Source organism: Taudactylus pleione, unplaced genomic scaffold, assembly GCF_031769625.1.
Source record: "Taudactylus pleione unplaced genomic scaffold, aTauple2 ptg000026l, whole genome shotgun sequence".
In the NCBI taxonomy this organism is placed as follows: domain Eukaryota; kingdom Metazoa; phylum Chordata; class Amphibia; order Anura; family Myobatrachidae; genus Taudactylus; species Taudactylus pleione.
The window spans coordinates 23,726,254-23,747,990 of record NW_028284428.1 but is presented as its reverse complement, the minus strand read 5'-3'; the positions used below and the strand labels follow the sequence as shown (position 1 = coordinate 23,747,990).

The window sequence follows — 21,737 nt, the reverse complement described above, 5'->3', positions numbered from 1 at the left end:
CCAGTCATTGCCTAGGAACACCCAATATATTTCTGCAACATGCCTGTGACACTGCCATAACACGCTCATAGGACAGTGCATCTTTGTGTGTCTGACTCACTACCTCCCAGTCATTACCTAGGAACACCCAGTACATTTCTGCAACATGCCTGTAACACTGCCATAACACGCTCATAGGACAGAGCATCTCTGTGTGTCTGAATAGTTACCTCCCAGTCATTACCTAGGAACACCCAATACATTTCTGCAACATGCCTGTGATACTGCCATAACACGGTCATAGGACAGAGCATCTCTGTGTGTCTGACTAGTTACCTCCCAGTCATTGCCTCGGAACACCCAATACATTTCTGCAACATGCCTGTGACGCTGCCATAACATGCTCATAGGACAGTGCATCTCTGTGTGTCTGAATAGTTACCTCCCAGTCATTGCTTAGGAACACCCAGTATATTTCTGCAACATGCCTGTGACGCTGCCATAACACGCTCATAGGACAGAGCATCTCTGTGTGTCTGACTAGCTATCTCCCAGTCATTGCCTAGGAACACCCAATACATTTCTGCAACATCACTGTGACACTGCTATAACACGCTCATAGGACAGTGCATCTCTGTGTGTCTGACTAGTTACCTCCCAGTCATTGCTTAGGAACACCCAATACATTTCTGCAACATGCCTGTGATGCTGCCATAACATGCTCATAGGACAGAGCATCTCTGTGTGTCTGACTAGCTACCTCCCAGTCATTACCTAGGAACACCCAATACATTTCTGCAACATGCCTGTGACACTGCCATAACATGCTCATAGGACAGTGCATCTCTGTGTGTCTGACTAGCTACCTCCCAGTCATTGCCTAGGAACATAGGACTAGCTACCTCCCAGTCATTGCCTAGGAACACCCAATACATTTCTGCAACATGCCTGTGATGCTGCCATAACATGCTCATAGGACAGAGCATCTCTGTGTGTCTGACTAGCTACCTCCCAGTCATTACCTAGGAACACCCAATACATTTCTGCAACATGCCTGTGACACTGCCATAACACGCTCATAGGACAGTGCATCTCTGTGTGTCTGACTCACTACCTCCCAGTCTGTCACGGCCAGGGTATTTCAGCATGGCGCTAGGCGAGTGTTACCTGTGAGGTCATTGTGGCGCGGGCTGTCTGGTGGCGGGGCTGGTGTCTGGCGGGGGGCTTTGGCTGCGCGCGTTGTTGTGCGGGCCTGTTGTCAGTCTGCGCTGGTAAGGCCTGGCGGCGTCTCCGTTCCGTTTGGCATGGGCGCCGCCATCTTGCCTTCTGGCCATGTGATGCGGCTGGCCAATCCTGGTGAGTCACATGTTCCCTCCGGCCAGTAACAGCACGGCATGGGGTATTTAGGAAGGGTCAGTGCCTTCCTTCTTTGCCAGTGCAACGTGTATCTCAGCCTAGCTGAGAGGGAGTTCTCTGTGCTTTCCTGTTCCTGTGAATTCGCTGTCTGCCAGTCTGCCTGTCAGCTCCTAGCTCCCACTGGACTACCCCGCTTCCTCCGTCACCCTTGCCCATACCTGAATGCCTGAGCCTGCTGACATCCTGCGCTTCAGTTCACTACCTGCAAACCTGGCTTGTTTATTTTCAGTTCACTATCTGCAAACCTGGCATGATTATTTTCGGTTTCACTACCTGCACACCTGGACAGCTCTAATTGTTTCTACTTGGACATTAACCCTTTTGCTCCCACCACAGAACTCTTGTGCACATTTATATATTCCTGGACTTTTATTTACTGCCACATTATATGTCTACTCAAGCACTTATTAAAGAACATAGTTTTATTTTCAAATCTGCATCTGTGATCGCTCCTGCTACCACCCCGGGTCCACAAACAACTCAGAACATAACACAGTCATTGCCTAGGAACACCCAATACATTTCTGCAACATGCCTGTGACGCTGCCATAACATGCTCATAGGACAGTGCATCTCTGTGTGTCTGACTCACTACCTCCCAGTCATTGCCTAGGAACATCCAGTACATTTCTGCAACATGCCTGTGACACTGCCATAACACGCTCATAGGACAGTGCACCTCTGTGTGTCTGACTCACTACCTCCCAGTCATTGCCTAGGAACACCCAATACATTTCTGCAACATGCCTGTGACACTGCCATAACACGCTCATAGGACAGTGCATCTCTGTGTGTCTGACTCATAACGTCCCAGTCATTGCCTAGGAACACCCAATACATTTCTGCAATATGCCTGTGACGCTGCCATAACATGCTCATAGGACAGTGCATCTCTGTGTGTCTGACTAATTACCTCCCAGTCATTACCTAGGAACACCCAATACATTTCTGCAACATGCCTGTGACACTGCCATAACACGGTCATAGGACAGAGCATCTCTGTGTGTCTGACTAGTTACCTCCCAGTCATTGCCTAGGAACACCCAATACATTTCTGCAACATGCCTGTGACGCTGCCATAACATGCTCATAGGACAGTGCATCTCTGTGTGTCTGACTAGTTACCTCCCAGTCATTGCCTAGGAACACCCAATACATTTCTGCAACATGCCTGTGACACTGCCATAGCATGCTCATAGGACAGTGCATCTCTGTGTGTCTGACTAGTTTCCTCCCAGTCATTGCCTAAGAACACCCAATACATTTCTGCAACATGCCTGTGACACTGCCATAACAAGGTCATAGGACAGAGCATCTCTGTGTGTCTGACTAGTTACCTCCCAGTCATTGCCTAGGAACACCCAATACATTTCTGCAACATGCCTGTGACACTGCCATAACACGCTCATAGGACAGTGCATCTCTGTGTGTCTGACTAGCTACCTCCCAGTCATTACCTAGGAACACCCAATACATTTAGGCAACATGCCTGTGACACTGCCATAACACGCTCATAGGATAGAGCATCTCTGTGTGTCTGACTAGTTACCTCCCACTCATTGCATAGGAACACCCAATACATTTCTGCAACATGCCTGTGACACTGCCATAACACGCTCATAGGATAGTGCATCTCTGTGTGTCTGACTAGCTACCTCCCAGTCATTACCTAGGAACACCCAATATATTTCTGCAACATGCCTGTGACACTGCCATAACATGCTCATAGGACAGAGCATCTCCGTGTATCTGACTAGTTACCTCCCAGTCATTGCCTAGGAACACCCAATACATTTCTGCAACATGACTGTGATGCTGCCATAACACGCTCATAGGACAGTGCATCTCTGTGTGTCTGACTCACTACCTCCCAGTCATTGCCTAGGAACACCCAATACATTTCTGCAACATGCCTGTGACGCTGCCATAACACGGTCATAGGACAGTGCATCTCTGTGTGTCTGACTAGCTAACTCCCAGTCATTGCCTAGGAACACCCAATACATTTCTGCAACATGCCTGTGACGCTGCCATAACAGGTTCATAGGACAGTGCATCTCTGTGTGTCTGACTAGCTACCTCCCAGTCAATACCTAGGAACACCCAATACATTTCTGCAACATGCCTGTGACACTGCCATAACACGGTCATAGGACAGAGCATCTCTGTGTGTCTGACTAGTTACCTCCCAGTCATTGCCTAGGAACACCCAATACATTTCTGCAACATGCCTGTGACGCTGCCATAACATGCTCATAGGACAGTGCATCTCTGTGTGTCTGACTAGTTACCTCCCAGTCATTGCCTAGGAACACCCAATACATTTCTGTAACATGCCTGTGACGCTGCCATAACACGCTTATAGGACAGTGCATCTCTGTGTGTCTGACTAGTTACCTCCCAGTCATTGCTTAGGAACTCCCAGTATATATCTGCAACATGCCTGTGACGCTGCCATAACACGCTCATAGGACAGTGCATCTCTGTGTGTCTGACTCACTACCTCCCAGTCTGTCACGGCCAGGGTATTTCAGCATGGCGCTAGGCGAGTGTTACCTGTGATGTCATTGTGGCGCGGGCTGTCTGGTGGCGGGGCTGGTGTCTGGCGAGGGGCTTTGGCTGCGCGCGTTGTTGTGCGGGCCTGTTGTCAGTCTGCGCTGGTAAGGCCTGGCGGCGTCTCCGTTCCATTTGGCATGGGCGCCGCCATCTTGCCTTCTGGCCATGTGATGCGGCTGGCCAATCCTGGTGAGTCACATGTTCTCTCCGGCCAGTAACAGCACGGCATGGGGTATTTAGGAAGGGTCAGTGCCTTCCTTCTTTGCCAGTGCAACGTGTATCTCAGCCTAGCTGAGAGGGAGTTCTCTGTGCTTTCCTGTTCCTGTGAATTCGCTGTCTGCCAGTCTGCCTGTCAGCTCCTAGCTCCCACTGGACTACCCCGCTTCCTCCGTCACCCTTGCCCATACCTGAATGCCTGAGCCTGCTGACATCCTGCGCTTCAGTTCACTACCTGCAAACCTGGCTTGTTTATTTTCAGTTCACTATCTGCAAACCTGGCCTGATTATTTTCGGTTTCACTACCTGCACACCTGGACAGCTCTAATTGTTTCTACTTGGACATTAACCCTTTTGCTCCCACCACAGAACTCTTGTGCACATTTATATATTCCTGGACTTTTATTTACTGCCACATTATATGTCTACTCAAGCACTTATTAAAAAACCTAGTTTTATTTTCAAATCTGCTTCTGTGATCGCTCCTGCTACCACCCCGGGTCCACAAACAACTCAGAACATAACACAGTCATTGCCTAGGAACACCCAATACATTTCTGCAACATGCCTGTGACACTGCCATAACACGCTCATTGGACAGTGTGTCTGACTCACTACCTCCCAGTCATTGCCTAGGAACACCCAATACATTTCTGCAACATGACTGTGATGCTGCCATAACACGCTCATAGGACAGTGCATCTCTGTGTGTCTGACTCACTACCTCCCAGTCATTGCCTAGGAACACCCAATACATTTCTGCAACATGCCTGTGACGCTGCCATAACACGGTCATAGGACAGTGCATCTCTGTGTGTCTGACTAGCTAACTCCCAGTCAATACCTAGGAACACCCAATACATTTCTGCAACATGCCTGTGACACTGCCATAACACGGTCATAGGACAGAGCATCTCTGTGTGTCTGACTAGTTACCTCCCAGTCATTGCCTAGGAACACCCAATACATTTCTGCAACATGCCTGTGCATTTCTGCAACATGCCTGTGACGCTGCCATAACATGCTCATAGGACAGTGCATCTCTGTGTGTCTGACTAGTTACCTCCCATTCATTGCCTAGGAACACCCAATAAATTTCTGCAACATGCCTGTGACACTGCCATAACATGCTCATAGGACAGCGCATCTCTGTGTGTCTGACTAGTTACCTCCCAGTCATTGCCTAGGAACACCCAATACATTTCTGCAACATGCCTGTGACACTGCCATAACAAGGTCATAGGACAGAGCATCTCTGTGTGTCTGACTAGTTACCTCCCAGTCAATGCCTAGGAACACCCAATACATTTCTGCAACATGCCTGTGACACTGCCATAACATGCTCATAGGACAGAGCATCTCTGTGTGTCTGACTAGATACCTCCCAGTCATTACCTAGGAACACCCAATACATTTCTGTAACATGCCTGTGACACTGCCATAACACGCTCATAGGATAGAGCATCTCTGTGTGTCTGACTAGTTACCTCCCACTCATTGCATAGGAACACCCAATACATTTCTGCAACATGCCTGTGACACTGCCATAACACGCTCATAGGATAGTGCATCTCTGTGTGTCTGACTAGCTACCTCCCAGTCATTACCTAGGAACACCCAATATATTTCTGCAACATGCCTGTGACACTGCCATAACATGCTCATAGGACAGAGCATCTCCGTGTGTCTGACTAGTTACCTCCCAGTCATTGCCTAGGAACACCCAATACATTTCTGCAACATGACTGTGATGCTGCCATAACACGCTCATAGGACAGTGCATCTCTGTGTGTCTGACTCACTAGCTCCCTGTCATTGCCTAGGAATACCCAATACATTTCTGCAACATGCCTGTGACGCTGCCATAACACGGTCATAGGACAGTGCATCTCTGTGTGTCTGACTAGCTAACTCCCAGTCATTGCCTAGGAACACCCAATACATTTCTGCAACATGCCTGTGACGCTGCCATAACAGGCTCATAGGACAGTGCATCTCTGTGTGTCTGACTAGTTACCTCCCAGTCATTGCCTAGGAACACCCAATACATTTCTGCAACATGCCTGTGACACTGCCATAACACACTCATAGGACAGTGCATCTCTGTGTGTCTGACTCACTACCTCCCGGTCATTGCCTAGGAACACCCAATACATTTCTGCAACATGCCTGTGACGCTGCCATAACACGGTCATAGGACAGTGCATCTGTGTGTCTGACTAGCTACCTCCCAGTCATTGCCTAGGAACACCCAATACATTTCTGCAACAAGCCTGTGACACTGCCATAACACGCTCATAGGATAGTGCATCTCTGTGTGTCTGACTAGTTACCTCCCAGTCATTACCTAGGAACACCCAATACATTTCTACAACATGCCTGTGACACTGCCATAACACGCTCATAGGATAGTGCATCGCTGTGTGTCTGACTAGTTACCTCCCAGTCATTGACTAGGAACACCCAGTACATTTCTGCAACATGCCTGTGACACTGCCATAACACGCTCATAGGACAGTGCATCTCTGTGTGTCTGACTAACTACATGCCAGTCATTGAATAGGAACACCCAATACATTTCTGCAACATGCCTGTGACGCTGCCATAACACGCTCATAGGACAGTGCATCTCTGTGTCTGACTAGTTACCTCCCAGTCATTGCATGGAACACCCAATACATTTCTGCAACATGACTGTGACGCTGCCATAACACGCTCATAGGACAGTGCATTTCTGTGTGTCTGACTCACTACCTCCCAGTCATTGCCTAGCAACACCCAATACATTTCTGCAACATGCCTGTGACGCTGCCATAACACGGTCATAGGACAGTGCATCTCTGTGTGTCTGACTAGCTACCTCCCATTCATTACCTAGGAACACCCAATACATTTCTGCAATATGCCTGTGACACTGCCATAACACGCTCATTGGACAGTGTGTCTGACTCACTACCTCCCAGTCATTGCCTAGGAACACCCAGTACATTTTTGCAACATGCCTGTGACACTGCCATAACACCCTCATAGGACAGTGCATCTCTGTGTGTCTGACTCACTACCTCCCAGTCATTGCCTAGGAACACCCAATACATTTCTGCAACATGCCTGTGACACTGCCATAACACGCTCATAGGACAGTGCATCTCTGTGTGTCTGACTAGCTACTTCCCAGTCATTGCCTAGGAACACCCAATACATTTCTGCAACATGCCTGTGACACTGCCATAACACGCTCATAGGACAGTGCCTCTCTGTGTGTCTGACTAGCTACCTCCCAGTCATTGCCTAGGAACACCAAATACATTTCTGCAACATGCCTGTGACACTGCCATAACACGCTCATAGGACAGTGCATCTCTGTGTGTCTGACTCACTACCTCCCAGTCATTGCCTAGGAACACCCAATACATTTCTGCAACATGCCTGTGACACTGCCATAACACGCTCATAGCACAGTGCATCTCTGTGTGTCTGAATCACTACCTCCCAGTCATTGCCCAGGAACACCCAATAAATTTCTGCAACATGCCTGTGACGCTGCCATAACACGCTCATAGGACAGTGCATCTCTGTGTGTCTGACTAGCTACCTCCCAGTCATTGCCTAGGAACACCCTATATATTTCTGCAACATGCCTGTGACACTGCCATAACACGCTCATAGGACAGGGCATCTCTGTGTGTCTGACTAGCTACCTCCCAGTCATTGCCTAGGAACACCCAGTACATTTCTGCAACATGCCTGTGACACTGCCATAACACGCTCTTAGGACAGTGCATCTCTGTGTGTCTGACTCACTACCTCCCAGTCATTGCCTAGGAACACCCAATACATTTCTGCAACATGTTTGTGACACTGCCATAACACGCTCATAGGACAGTGCATCTCTGTGTGTCTGACTCACTACCTCCCAGTCATTGCCTAGGAACACCCAATACATTTCTGCAACATGCCTGTGACACTGCCATAACACGCTCATAGAACAATGCATCTCTGTGTGTCTGACTAGTTACCTCCCAGTCATTGCCTAGGAACACCCAATACATTTCTGCAACATGCCTTTGACACTGCCATAACATGCTCATAGGACAGAGCATCTCTGTGTGTGTCTGACTAGCTACCTCCCAGTCATTACCTAGGAACACCCAATACATTTCTGTAACATGCCTGTGACACTGCCAGAACACGCTCATAGGACAGTGCATCTCTGTGTGTCTGACTAGTTACCTCCCAGTCATTGCCTAGGAACACCCAATACATTTCTGCAACATGCCTGTAACAGTGCCATAACTCGCTCATAGGACAGAGCATCTTTGTGTGTCTGAATAGTTACGTCCCAGTCATTACCTATGAACACCCAGTACATTTCTGCAACATGCCAGTGACACTGCCATAACACGGTCATAGGACAGTGCATCTCTGTGTGTCTGACTAGTTACCTCCCAGTCATTGCTTCGGAATACCCAATACATTTCTGCAACATACCTGTGACGCTGCCATAACATGCTCATAGGACAGTGCATCTCTGTGTGTCTGACTAGCTACCTCCCAGTCATTACCTAGGAACACCCAATACATTTCTGCAACATGCCTGTGACACTGCCATAACACGCTCATAGGATAGTGCATCTCTGTGTGTCTGATTAGCTACCTCCCAGTCATTACCTAGGAACACCCAATACATTTCTGCAACATGCCTGTGAGGCTGCCATAACACGCTCATAGGACAGTGCATCTCTGTGTGTCTGACTAGCTACCTCCCAGTCATTGCCTAGGAACACCCTATATATTTCTGCAACATGCCTGTGACACTGCCATAACACGCTCAAAGGACAGAGCATCTCTGTGTGTCTGACTAGCTACCTCCCAGTCATTGCCTAGGAACACCCAGTACATTTCTGCAACATGCCTGTGACACTGCCATAACACGCTCATAGGACAGTGCATCTCTGTGTGTCTGACTCACTACCTCCCAGTCATTGCCTAGGAACACCCAATACATTTCTGCAATATGTTTGTGACACTGCCATAACACGCTCATAGGACAGTGCATCTCTGTGTGTCTGACTCACTACCTCCCAGTCATTTCCTAGGAACACCCAATACATTTCTGCAACATGCCTGTGACACTGCCATAACACGCTCATAGGACAGTGCATCTCTGTGTGTCTGACTAGTTACCTCCCAGTCATTGCCTAGGAACACCCAATACATTTCTGCAACATGCCTTTGACACTGCCATAACATGCTCATAGGACAGAGCATCTCTGTGTGTGTCTGACTAGCTACCTCCCAGTCATTACCTAGGAACACCCAATACATTTCTGTAACATGCCTGTGACACTGCCAGAACACGCTCATAGGACAGTGCATCTCTGTGTGTCTGACTAGTTACCTCCCAGTCATTGCCTAGGAACACCCAATACATTTCTGCAACATGCCTGTAACAGTGCCATAACATGCTCATAGGACAGAGCATCTCTGTTTGTCTGACTAGTTACCTCCCAGCCATTACCTAGGAACACCCAATGCATTTCTGCAACATGCCTGTGACACTGCCTTAACATGCTCATAGGACAGTGCATCTCTGTGTGTCTGACTAGTTACCTCCCAGTCATTGCCTAGGAACAACCAGTACATTTCTGCAACATGCCTGTGACACTGCCATAACTCGCTCATAGGACAGTGCATCTCTGTGTGTCTGACTAACTACATCCCAGTCATTGCCTAGGAACACCCAATACATTTCTGCAACATGCCTGTGACACTGCCATAACATGCTTATAGGACAGTGCATCTCTGTGTGTCTGACTAGCTACCTCCCAGTCATTACCTAGGAACACCCAATACATTTCTGCAACATGCCTGTGACACTGCCTTAACACGCTCATAGGACAGTGCATCTCTGTGTGTCTGACTAGCTACCTCCCAGTCATTACCTAGGAACACCCAATACATTTCTGCAACATGCCTGTGACACTGCCATACATGCTCATAGGACAGTGCATCTCTGTGTGTCTGACTAGCTACCTCCCAGTCATTGCCTAGGAACACCCAATACATTTCTGCAACATGCCTGTGACACTGCCATAACACGCTCATAGGACAGTGCATCTCTGTGTGTCTGACTAGCTACTTCTCAGTCATTGCCTAGGAACACCCAATACATTTCTACAACATGCCTGTGACACTGCCATAACACGCTTATAGGACAGTGCATCTCTGTGTGTCTGACTAGTTACCGCCCAATCATTGCCTAGGAACACCCAATACATTTCTGCAACATGCCTGTGACGCTGCCATAACACGCTCATAGGACAGTGCATCTCTGTGTGTCTGACTAGCTACCTCCCAGTCATTGCCTAGGAACACCCTGTACATTTCTGCAACATGCCTGTGACACTGCCATAACACGCTCATAGGACAGTGCATTTCTGTGTGTCTGACTAGTTACCTCCCAGTCATTACCTAGGAACACCCAATACATTTCTTCAATATGCCTGTGACACTGCCATAATACGCTCATAGGACAGAGCATCTCTGTGTGTCTGACTAGTTACCTCCCAGTCATTGCATAGGAACTAGAGATGAGCGGTTCGGATTCTGTGGAATCCGAACCGCTCCGAACATTGGGGATCCGAGTCCACCCGAACCCTGTGCGCAGTGATAGCGCTCTGCCCTACACAGACACAGACACACAGCCGCCAGCGGCAGCTGTGTGTTTGTTACAGCAGCCAATGAGAGTCACACAGACTCTCATTGGCTGCTGCACGGAGGGAGCCGGCTGGAGCTCACACATGAGCTCCGTCTTCCGGCTCCCTCCTCAGCATGTGACAGAGCGGACGGCGCGGGAGCGGGGATACAGGTAAGTTTTATTTTTTTTATTTTTTTACTTGTCAAAGGTCCGGGGGCGCTACTGGGGGGGGGGGGTCTGCACTACTGGGGGGGTCTGCTACCGGGGGGGGCTATACTACTGGGGGGGCCATACTACAGAGGGGCCTGCTACTGGGGGGACTATACTGCTGGGGGGGTCTGCACTACTGGGGGGGGTCTGCTACTGGGGGAGGCAATACTACTGGGGGGGCCATACTACAGAGGGGCCTGCTACTGGGGGGGGCTATACTACTGGGGGGGGTCTGCTACTGGGGGGGCCATACTACTGGGGGGATCTGCACTATTGGGGGGCCATACTACAGAGGGGCCTGCTACTGGGGGGGGCTATACTACTGGGGGGGTCTGCACTACTGGGGGGGGTCTGCTACTGGGCAGGGCTATACTACTGGGGGGGCCATACTACAGAGGGGCCTGCTACTGGGGGGGGCTATACTACTGGGGGGGGTCTGCTACTGGGGGGGCCATACTACTGAGGGGCCTGCTACTGGGGGGGGCCATACTACTGGGGGGGCCTACTACAGGGGGGGCCATACTACAGGGGGGGCCCATACTACAGGGGGGGCTACTACTGGAGCAGCCTACTACTGGGGGGGCCTGCTACTGGGGCAGCCTACTACTGGGGGAGCCATACTACTGGGGGGGCATACTACTGGGTGGCATGCTAATGGGGGGCATACTACTGGGGGGGCCTGCTAATGGGGGACATACTACTGGGGGGGCCTGCTAATGGGGGGCATACTACTGGGGAGCATTCAACTGGGGGCACTGCATAGTGGACCGTACTACTAAGGGGACTGCATAGGGGGCACCACTGCTGGGGGACATTGTGTAAGGGACACCGCTACTGTGGGCATTGTGTAAAAGGGTCACTACTGTGGGCATTGTGTAAAAGGGGCACTACTGTGTGTCGTAACATAAATAAGAGACACTACTTTATGGTGTAATGTGAATCAGGCCCTATGTGCGGTGTAATGCTAATAAGATTGTGCACTGTGACTCCTAGGGCCGTAGCCCACTTTGTAAACAAGTACTGTGACTCTGCTGGCCGTACCCCACTGGGTGGGTGCACTACTTTTCATTTCTGCCACTGCTGTGTGGCAATGTGTCATAGATGTGCTTTATACTGTGGTGTCTGTGTCGTTGTGCCGCTGCTTTGTCGCTTAGTAACCAGTCAGCTCACTGCAACCTTTGGCCAATAATGTTGAAAACAATATTATAAGCTGTGATATGGTCTAAATTTACTGGAAATTAATGTTATTGAGGTTAATAATACTCTAGGAAGAAAAAAAAGACCAATTTATGTGATTTTAGCTTTTTTTGTCAATTTTTGTAAAATAATCCAAATCCAAATCCAAATCCAAAGCCAGTCACCGCAGTTTGGCAAATCCAAATCCAAATCCAAAGCCGGACGACGAATTAGAACCAAATCCAAATCCAAATCCGGCAAAAATGGTCCGGCGCACATCCCTAATAGGAACACCCAATACATTTCTGCAATATGCCTGTGACACTGCCATAACACGCTCATAGGACAGTGCATCTCTGTGTGTCTGACTCACTACCTCCCAGTTATTGCCTAGGAACACCCAATACATTTCTGCAACATTCCTGTGACGTTGCCATAACACGCTCATAGGACAGTGCATCTCTGTGTGTCTGACTCACTACATCCCAGTCATTGCCTAGGAACACCCAATACATTTCAGCAACATGCCTGTGACGCTGCCATAACACGCTCATAGGACAGTGCATCTCTGTGTGTCTGACTCACTACCTCCCAGTCATTGCCTAGGAACACCCAATACATTTCTGCAACATGCCTGTGACGCTGCCATAACATGCTCATAGGACAGTGCATATCTGTGTGTCTGACTAGCTACCTCCCAGTCATTACCTAGGAACACCCAGTACATTTCTGCAACATGCCTGTGACACTGCCATAACACGCTCATAGGACAGAGCATCTCTGTGTGTCTGAATAGTTACCTCCCAGTCATTACCTATGAACACCCAGTACATTTCTGCAACATGCCAGTGACACTGCCATAACACGGTCATAGGACAGTGCATCTCTGTGTGTCTGACTAGTTACCTCCCAGTCATTGCCTCGGAATACCCAATACATTTCTGCAACATACCTGTGACACTGCCATAACATGCTCATAGGACAGTGCATCTCTGTGTGTCTGACTAGTTACCTCCCAGTCATTGCCTAGGAACACCCAATACATTTCTGCAACATGCCTGTGACGCTGCCATAACATGCTCATAGGACAGAGCATCTCTGTGTGTCTGACTAGTTACCTCCCAGTCATTATCTAGGAAAACCCATAACATTTCTGCAACATGCCTGTGACACTGCCATAACACGCTTATAGGATAGTGCATCTCTGTGTGTCTGACTAGTTACCTCCCAATCATTGCCTAGGAACACCCAATACATTTCTGCAACATGCCTGTGACGCTGCCATAACATACTCATAGGACAGTGCATCTCTGTGTGTCTGACTAGTTACCTCCCAGTCATTGCCTAGGAACACCCAATACATTTCTGCAACATGCCTGTGACGCTGCCATAACACGCTCATAGTACAGTGCATCTCTGTGTGTCTGACTAGCTACCTCCCAGTCATTGCCTAGGAACACCCAATACATTTCTGCAACATGCCTGTGACGCTGCCATAACACGCTCATAGGACAGTGCATCTCTGTGTGTCTGACTAGCTACCTCCCAGTCATTGCCTAGGAACACCCAATACATTTCTGCAACATGCCTGTGACACTGCCATAACACGCTCATAGGACAGTGCATCTCTGTGTGTCTGACTAGTTACCTCCCAATCATTGCCTAGGAACACCCAATACATTTCTGCAACATGCCTGTGACACTGCCATAACACGCTCATAGGACAGAGCATCTCTGTGTGTCTGACTAGCTACCTCCCAGTCATTGCCTAGGAACACCCAGTACATTTCTGCAACATGCCTGTGACGCTGTCATAACACGCTCATAGGACAGTGCATCTCTGTGTGTCTGACTAGCTACCTCCCAGTCATTACCTAGGAACACCCAGTACATTTCTGCAACATGCCTGTGACACTGTCATAACACGCTCATAGGACAGGGCATCTCTCTGTGTCTGACTAGTTACCTCCCAGTCATTGCCTAGGAACACCCAATACATTTCTGCAACATGCCTGTGACGCTGCCATAACACACTCATAGGACAGAGCATCTCTGTGTGTCTGACTAGTTACCTCCCAGTCATTGCCTAGGAACACCCAATACATTTCTGCAACATGCCTGTGACACTGCCATAACACGCTCATAGGACAGTGCATCTCTGTGTGTCTGACTCACTACCTCCCAGTCATTGACTGGGAACACCCAATACATTTCTGCAACATGCCTGTGACACTGCCATAACACGCTCATAGGACAGTGCATCTCTGTGTGTCTGACTCACTACCTCCCAGTCCTTGCCTAGGAACACCCAATACATTTCTGCAACATGCCTGTGACACTGCCATAACATGCTCATAGGACAGTGCATCTTTGTGTGTCTGACTCACTACCTCCCAGTCATTGCCTAGGAACACCCAATATATTTCTGCAACATGCCTGTGACGCTGCCATAACATGCTCCTAGGACAGTGCATCTCTGTGTGTCTGACTAACTATCTCCCAGTCATTACCTAGGAACACCCAATACATTTCTGCAACATGCCTGTGACGCTGCCATAACACGCTCATAGGACAGTGCATCTCTGTGTGTCTGACTAGTTACCTCCCAGTCATTGCCTAGGAACACCCAATACATTTCTGCAACATGCCTGTGACGCTGCCATAACACGCTCATAGGACAGTGCATCTCTGTGTGTCTGACTAGTTACCTCCCAGTCATTGCCTAGGAACACCCAATACATTTCTGCCACATGCCTGTGACGCTGCCATAACACGCTCATAGGACAGTGCATCTCTGTGTGTCTGACTAGTTACCTCCCAGTCATTGCCTAGGAACACCCAATACATTTCTGCAACATGCCTGTGACGCTGCCATAACACGCTCATAGGACAGTGCATCTCTGTGTGTCTGAATATCTACCTCCCAGTCATTGCCTAGGAACACCCAATACATTTCTGCAACATGCCTGTGACGCTGCCATAACATGATCATAGGATAGAGCATCTCTGTGTGTCTGACTCGTTACCTCTTAGTCATTGCCTAGGAACACCCAATACATTTCTGCAACATGCCTGTGACGCTGCCATAACACGCTCATAGGACAGTGCATCTCTGTGTGTCTGACTAGCTACCTCCCAGTCATTACCTTGGAATACCCAATACATTTCTGCAACATGCCTGTGACGCTGCCATAACACGCTCATAGGACAGTGCATCTCTGTGTGTCTGAATAGCTACCTCCCAGTCATTACCTAGGAACACCCAATACATTTCTGCAACATGCCTGTGACGCTGCCATAACATGATCATAGGACAGAGCATCTCTGTGTGTCTGACTAGTTACCTCCCAGTCATTACCTAGGAACATCCAATACATTTGGGAGAACCTTCTCCTCAATCGATATTGCGTTGTGCGACTTAGGCACATGCGCAGTTGAAAACCATCAACTATTTGTGTGACTATCGGCATTGCTTCTAAATCAGGCCCTATGTTTTCCAAATTGCCATTATTTGACAATATCATTATTTTGCTTTGCAATATATTATCATGATCGCCGTTAAAGGTGCTTACACACGTAGCGATTTTTTTGGACAATGGAACTAGATTTTGTCAGGTTGAACATGTTCGGGGATGAGGGAGGGAGCCCAGCACTGAACGATTTCGTTCATGAAATTGTTCAGTGTTTGTGCTCAGTGTCTTTAACCAGACTGAGCACACCCCTGCCGGGGACACACGGGACAACGTCGCTTATGGAGCGAATCGTCCCGTGTGTACGCACCTTTAGATGTATAACCAAGTCTTATTGCAGTTTGTTTTATTTTGTAATATTGTTCAAAACCAAATAATCATTTAATAAATTAAGCAGAAGGTGATTGCATAATAATAAAAATCATATATTTAAGCCTATACATACTTTTATATTTCTATTCATTTCATTAGAATAATTGATGGTCACAACCTAATGCCTCTGCTTACAAAGAAAACATCTTACTCAGATCATGAGTTTCTCTTTCACTACTGTGGGAGTCATTTACACGCAGTGCGCTGGCACCAAAAGGAAAGTAAGTAAATTGTTTCATTTTTGCTAAGAACATTAAATAAATAACAGCGACATGTTTGTCAAAATCAGAAATGAGCTTCTGAATTAAGGTTTCCATTGCTCTTCTTGAAATTAAGGACCTCATTCAGAAGCGGCCGCACGGTCGTACGGGAAAAGGGGCCGGATATGTAAATGATTCCCTCGCAAGTTGCGTCCCTAAGTTCGGATCGGCTGCTGGCCAACCAAGGGGAGGAAGCGGCCGGAATCCAAAAAATACGCCCCTTTCTCGTACACATTACACGTCATCTCCGGGCATATAAGGATTAATCGAGACCATCGAGAACCATCGGAACTGGTCGTAGAGCTTAAGGTTGACCGTACCCTCTCTTAAGCTCTACGATCATGTCAGTGTAAAAACCTCCCATGTCACATGTGCCATGACGCTACTTTGTTAATTATGCACTCCCATAAACCGTATGCACTCCCATAAAACGCTGTTCGCATAATTAGGCACGCCTGCGTCCGGATCTCCACACCCCCGTTTTCAAGCACATTCCCCTGTTACCACCCACAAACGCCTCAATCTGTCACTCAAACTACCGACCTGGCTGTGCTCAAGGAGAGAGACATTTCTGATCGTAATGGCTAGTTTGCGCACGCGCATTGCGATCTTTACGCATGCGCAGTATAGCGAACATCGGTGGCGTACGACCGTGCGGCCGCTTCGACCGACTCTGAATGAGGTCCTAAATCCTGCGGCAAAATCGATGAAAAGTCTGCTTTTTTTGACAGATCTAGACCAATTACATTTTGAAACCCCAATACCAAGTGCAGGAACACTTAACAATATAAGAAGTCTTTAGGTGATCCGCGCTAATATGTATGTACTGTATGTTAAGCTACTCGGTCAAAAAGGTAATTATTTTAATGATGTAATGCTGAGCGCTAGTTCTATTATGTTAATTATGTGATTATTGACAGCGTGGGAGAGGATGTAATTGTATGAAGCAGTTAAAAAGATGAAAAGAAAGAAAAACTGAAAACATACATAAATTAAAAATAAATGTAATAAGAAATAAAAAATGATCTAAAATAAATGAAATGTCAATGTAAAGCAAATAAATAAATAAAACTTAATGGAACAACAAAAATTGACTGTAATGTTTACGCTCTTTTAAAGCATTTTAATGGGCTCTGGCCTGTTCAGCGCTGTGGTTGGTATCTATGGACTAACCCTATTCTTACCCTATAGCTTGCGGGTTCTTCAGACCTAAGTATTGGTTCTCCCCAAACGATCTTTCCGGCTTTGGAGCGTGGCAGCCCGAGCCACCGCCGATATGCGGTTGTAGATGATGTCGCATGCTGCGCCAATACAGGTCTTTGTTGTGTGATCCTGGCTTGGCCAATTCTTTAGCATGCAACCAACGCATTTCGTAGCTGCTTGCTACTTTTTTAAGGATGATTTAGTGAGATGGCTGGATACTCCTTTTATTGGACAATCTTTAAAAAAATAAGATCGATTTCTCTCATTGCCGAAAGAGGAGAGGAGATGGCTTTAAGTGATCAGAGCGCAGCAGGGACCGGGGAGACAGACAGATGCAGCCAGAATCTGTCAAATACGGAGGAATAGAATAAAAAGGTCCCAACATTCCAGAATCTGAACAAGAAACCAGCAGTAATAGGAGAAAACAACTTCCAGGCCATCCTCATATCAGACACATTGGGTAAAGCCAATCAATCTTATTTTCTGAAAGATTGTCCAATAAAAGGAGAATCCAGCCATTTTACTAATCATCCTTGAAAAAGTAGCAAGCAGCTACAAAATGCATTGAATGAACACTAAAGCACGGGCCAAACCAGGATCACACAACAGCGGACTGTATCGGCACGGCATGTGACATAATCTACAACTGCTGCGCGGCTGGAACTGCCACGCTCCAAAGCCGGTAAGATCATTTGGGAGGACTAGGACTTAGGTCTAAAGACCCCACAAGCTATAGGGTAAGAATAGGGTTAGTCCACAGATACCAACCACAGCGCTGAACTGGCCAGAGATCATTAAAATGCTTTAAAAGAGCGTAAACATTAAAAGTCAATTTTTGTTGTTTCATTAAGTTTTATTTATTTATTTGATTTACGTTGACATTTCATTTATTTTAAATAATTTATTACGTTTATTTTTAATTTATTTTTGTTTTCAGTTTTGCTTTCTTTTCATCTTTTTAACCACTTCTCACATCTACGTCCTCTCCCACACTGTCAATAATCACATAATTAACATAATAGAACTAGCGCTCAGCATTAGATCATTAAAATAACTTAACTTAATATTATAGATTCATTACATATTGTTAACTGCTCCTAAATAGATAAGCCTGGACTACCATAAGACAATAAAAGGGCCGAGGTGATTATTAAACCACCAATAGTAAAGCAAATTATTAAGTACTAAAGACCATATACAGTATATGAAAAGAAAAGCATTTGTTTATTAATTAAATGATTAACATTAGTTAACAGCTAATGCAATAATAGACATACACATTATAAAACATACAAAAATGTAAATGTATGGAAACAATAATATTTAATCACCACTGGAAACGGTGACTAATGAAGTGGATATTTAGTATCAAAACGATTGGGCTGTCCAAATCTATTGGTCTTTAACTATTTTTAAACATAAATGTTAATTGGACCAATTGACACTTTGCGTGAAGCAATACTTGTAAAAGTCAGATTGAGATAAGATGTGAAAACCACTGTTAATTGCACACACTGCAGGTCCAGTTATTGGCTGGTAAAAGTTACTATGCAGACATGTTAGTCACCACAAAGCACCCCCAGTGTGTATAGTGCAGGACCCAGTGTGTGGATGGTAATTTTACACACTAAAGTTCATGCAACTCACTGGTGTTGGTTAATGAGCAAGTACAATGTTACTCACCGCAATACATCACTAGATTTAATAGTAGTGTAGGACTCTGTTTTCAGATGCTCTTCCCCAGCCAAATCTCCAATCTCGGAGGATGACACACTGTGGCTAGTCCGGAATAGTGCTGATGTAGTAAAAAAAAGGTGCAGACTTGTGAGCACATGTGAGAGCCAGTATAATAAGAAGAGTATCCCCAGCCATCCTTCTCTGGATACAGAAATATTATAATGGCCAGTCCAGAGGTTATCTCACCAAGCTGCTAAGGTAAATCAAGTCAGTGAGGAGGTAGTCACACCAATTAGCATGTGTAGACAGATTCAATCAGTCCATTGTGGGTAATTATTATTGAGGTTGTCCAATATTTAATATCAACTATAAGTGTAAAAAATAAAAGCAAACTAACGCATTTCTCCATCTGTTAGTATGACGGTTTCTTCAGAGGTAAAAAAATATACACTGTTTTCCACATACATAATCATGTTTTCAAAATTGGTACCTGTTAAAGAGCTCATACAGTACATGGTCAAAATGGAAATAGTTTCAGAATTATTGGTTTAATATTAGCTATCCGATCTACAGAAACATCATATCTTACATAATAGCCTTTACACTATAAGACTGTAATTGGCTTTGGAGATCAATTAAATTAACCCAAGGAAAAACAATTATTTGCAAACACACAACTCAGAAAAAAACTCTACAGTATTCCTGAAATTTTGTTTCTTAGGAGGCGCTATTTGGAAAGCTCACTATGTGACTCCAACCTTTCACCCAGAAGGTGCAGTAGGCTGCTATGATATTATCATCTGTGCTTGTGAAGGGGATCACGTTGTACACCATAAGCCTCCACTATTATTTGAACTATCAGCTGATCCTTCAGAATCCAACGCCCTTCAGCCGGATGAAGACCCCCATTATAAGGCAGTACTAAGCAGAATAGAGATGGCAGTAATGGAGCATCAGAAGACTATCGATGTGGTGCCCCAGCAGTTGTCTTATTGGAATAATCTCTGGAACCCCTGGCTGCAGCCGTGTTGTGGTACATTTCCTTTCTGCTGGTGTGATAAAGAAGACAGCAATGTAACAGACATCATTTGATATATCTCACATTAGATTTTGGTGATCTAAGGTTGAAGTTCTTGTTCCTCACTTGTTGGGGTGTTTCTTCTTGTCAGCAAGATTGTGTCTGGATAGGCTTTGGGCTATTACTTTACATTTTACTTTACACTCCTCAAATGTGGGAATTCTACTGCGGATTATTGCAATATAAAATCAGCTTCACATACGGGGAATGGCTCACACGCATTGCACCATGGGCAAATGTAAAACAGCCCATGAGTTCGTAATTCAACAATATAATAAAATAACTTGCTACATGCGGAAGATTTGTTTTGAATAGCAGAAGATTTTGGAAATAACTCTGATGGAAATTTATGTATTAATATTATTTTCAACATTCAAACACATCCTATCCTACTTAGCTGTTTTCTGCTACATACACAGAAAGAATAGTCCAGGCTTAGCTAATCTCAGGCTCTCCAGCTGTTGTAAAAAGTCTCAGCATGCCCTGCCACAGTTTTGCTATTAGGGAATGCCAAAACTGTGGCATGGCATGTTGGCACTTGTAGTTTCACAACAGCTGGAGGCTATAGCCTCAGGTTGGCCAGGCATGGAATAGTAGTCAGCACTCCAGTTGTCTCTGAAAAATGGTGCACTGTTCAGTGATTAGTTGGACCTCATGACAGCTTATCTGCCTATTGATATCAATCCTTCCTGTGTACAAAGGAGTAAAAGCAAAGTCTGTCAACCCCAATCGTATGTACTAAGCACACATTCACCATTTCTAATTACAGCAGATAAAAGTCTAAGGGGTATTGTTGTCCCAACTTCAGATTTTTTGGCCCCTGGATTTAAGGGGGCAAAAATGTTAAATACAAAATCAGGAGTGTTTTGTAATGAATATTGTTGACCCTTTAAATCCAGAGGCAAAAACCAGCAAAGATAAGGCAGCTTGGAAAGCACAATTTATGGCGTTGTGATCAAAGCAGCAGACATACATTGATTATGCCTAATGCTGTGTATTTTTCTCAGTGTCTGACAATAAGTATTATTCATATCCTAACTGCATTCTAACTGCATTAATAAAAAAGTGTTTTTGATGTAATTTATATATGTCTGATTAGTATGTTGATAATACACATGTTATAGTAATATATGTATAAACCCCTAGTAAATAATAACAATATAAATATTAAGATCTAATGTCATCCCTTATAACCGTGTGGTGTTAACGCCTCTAGGCATTAACACGAGGAGCAGTCCTATGCATCTAGGTGGAGCAGTGGGAAGAAAAGAGTTTGGGCAAAATTGACTAAGCCGTGGGTTCTATACCCCGGTAGTGTGGTGGTATGTCGGCGGTTTTGCTATCCGCAGGTTTGCTAAGGCCAAAACCGCAATCAAAACACATTTTAGAATAGAACAGGGCTACGACTAAAATGACTAGTCAGCTGT

The 21,737-nt window shown here is 46.2% G+C and overlaps 1 protein-coding gene across 1 annotated transcript in view; it reads left to right on the top strand.

Moving 5' to 3' along the window:
* LOC148539266 (arylsulfatase D-like) overlaps positions 1–21,343 on the top strand; it is a 163,299-nt gene extending 141,956 nt beyond the window's left edge. Inside the window, exons 10-11 of the mRNA XM_088451657.1 lie at positions 16,192–16,313; positions 19,954–21,343. Coding sequence (XP_088307783.1) covers positions 16,192–16,313; positions 19,954–20,324 — 493 coding nt within the window. The 3' untranslated portion in view covers positions 20,325–21,343. The remainder of the gene's footprint in view (positions 1–16,191; positions 16,314–19,953) is intronic.
* The last annotated feature ends 394 nt before the right edge of the window (positions 21,344–21,737 follow it).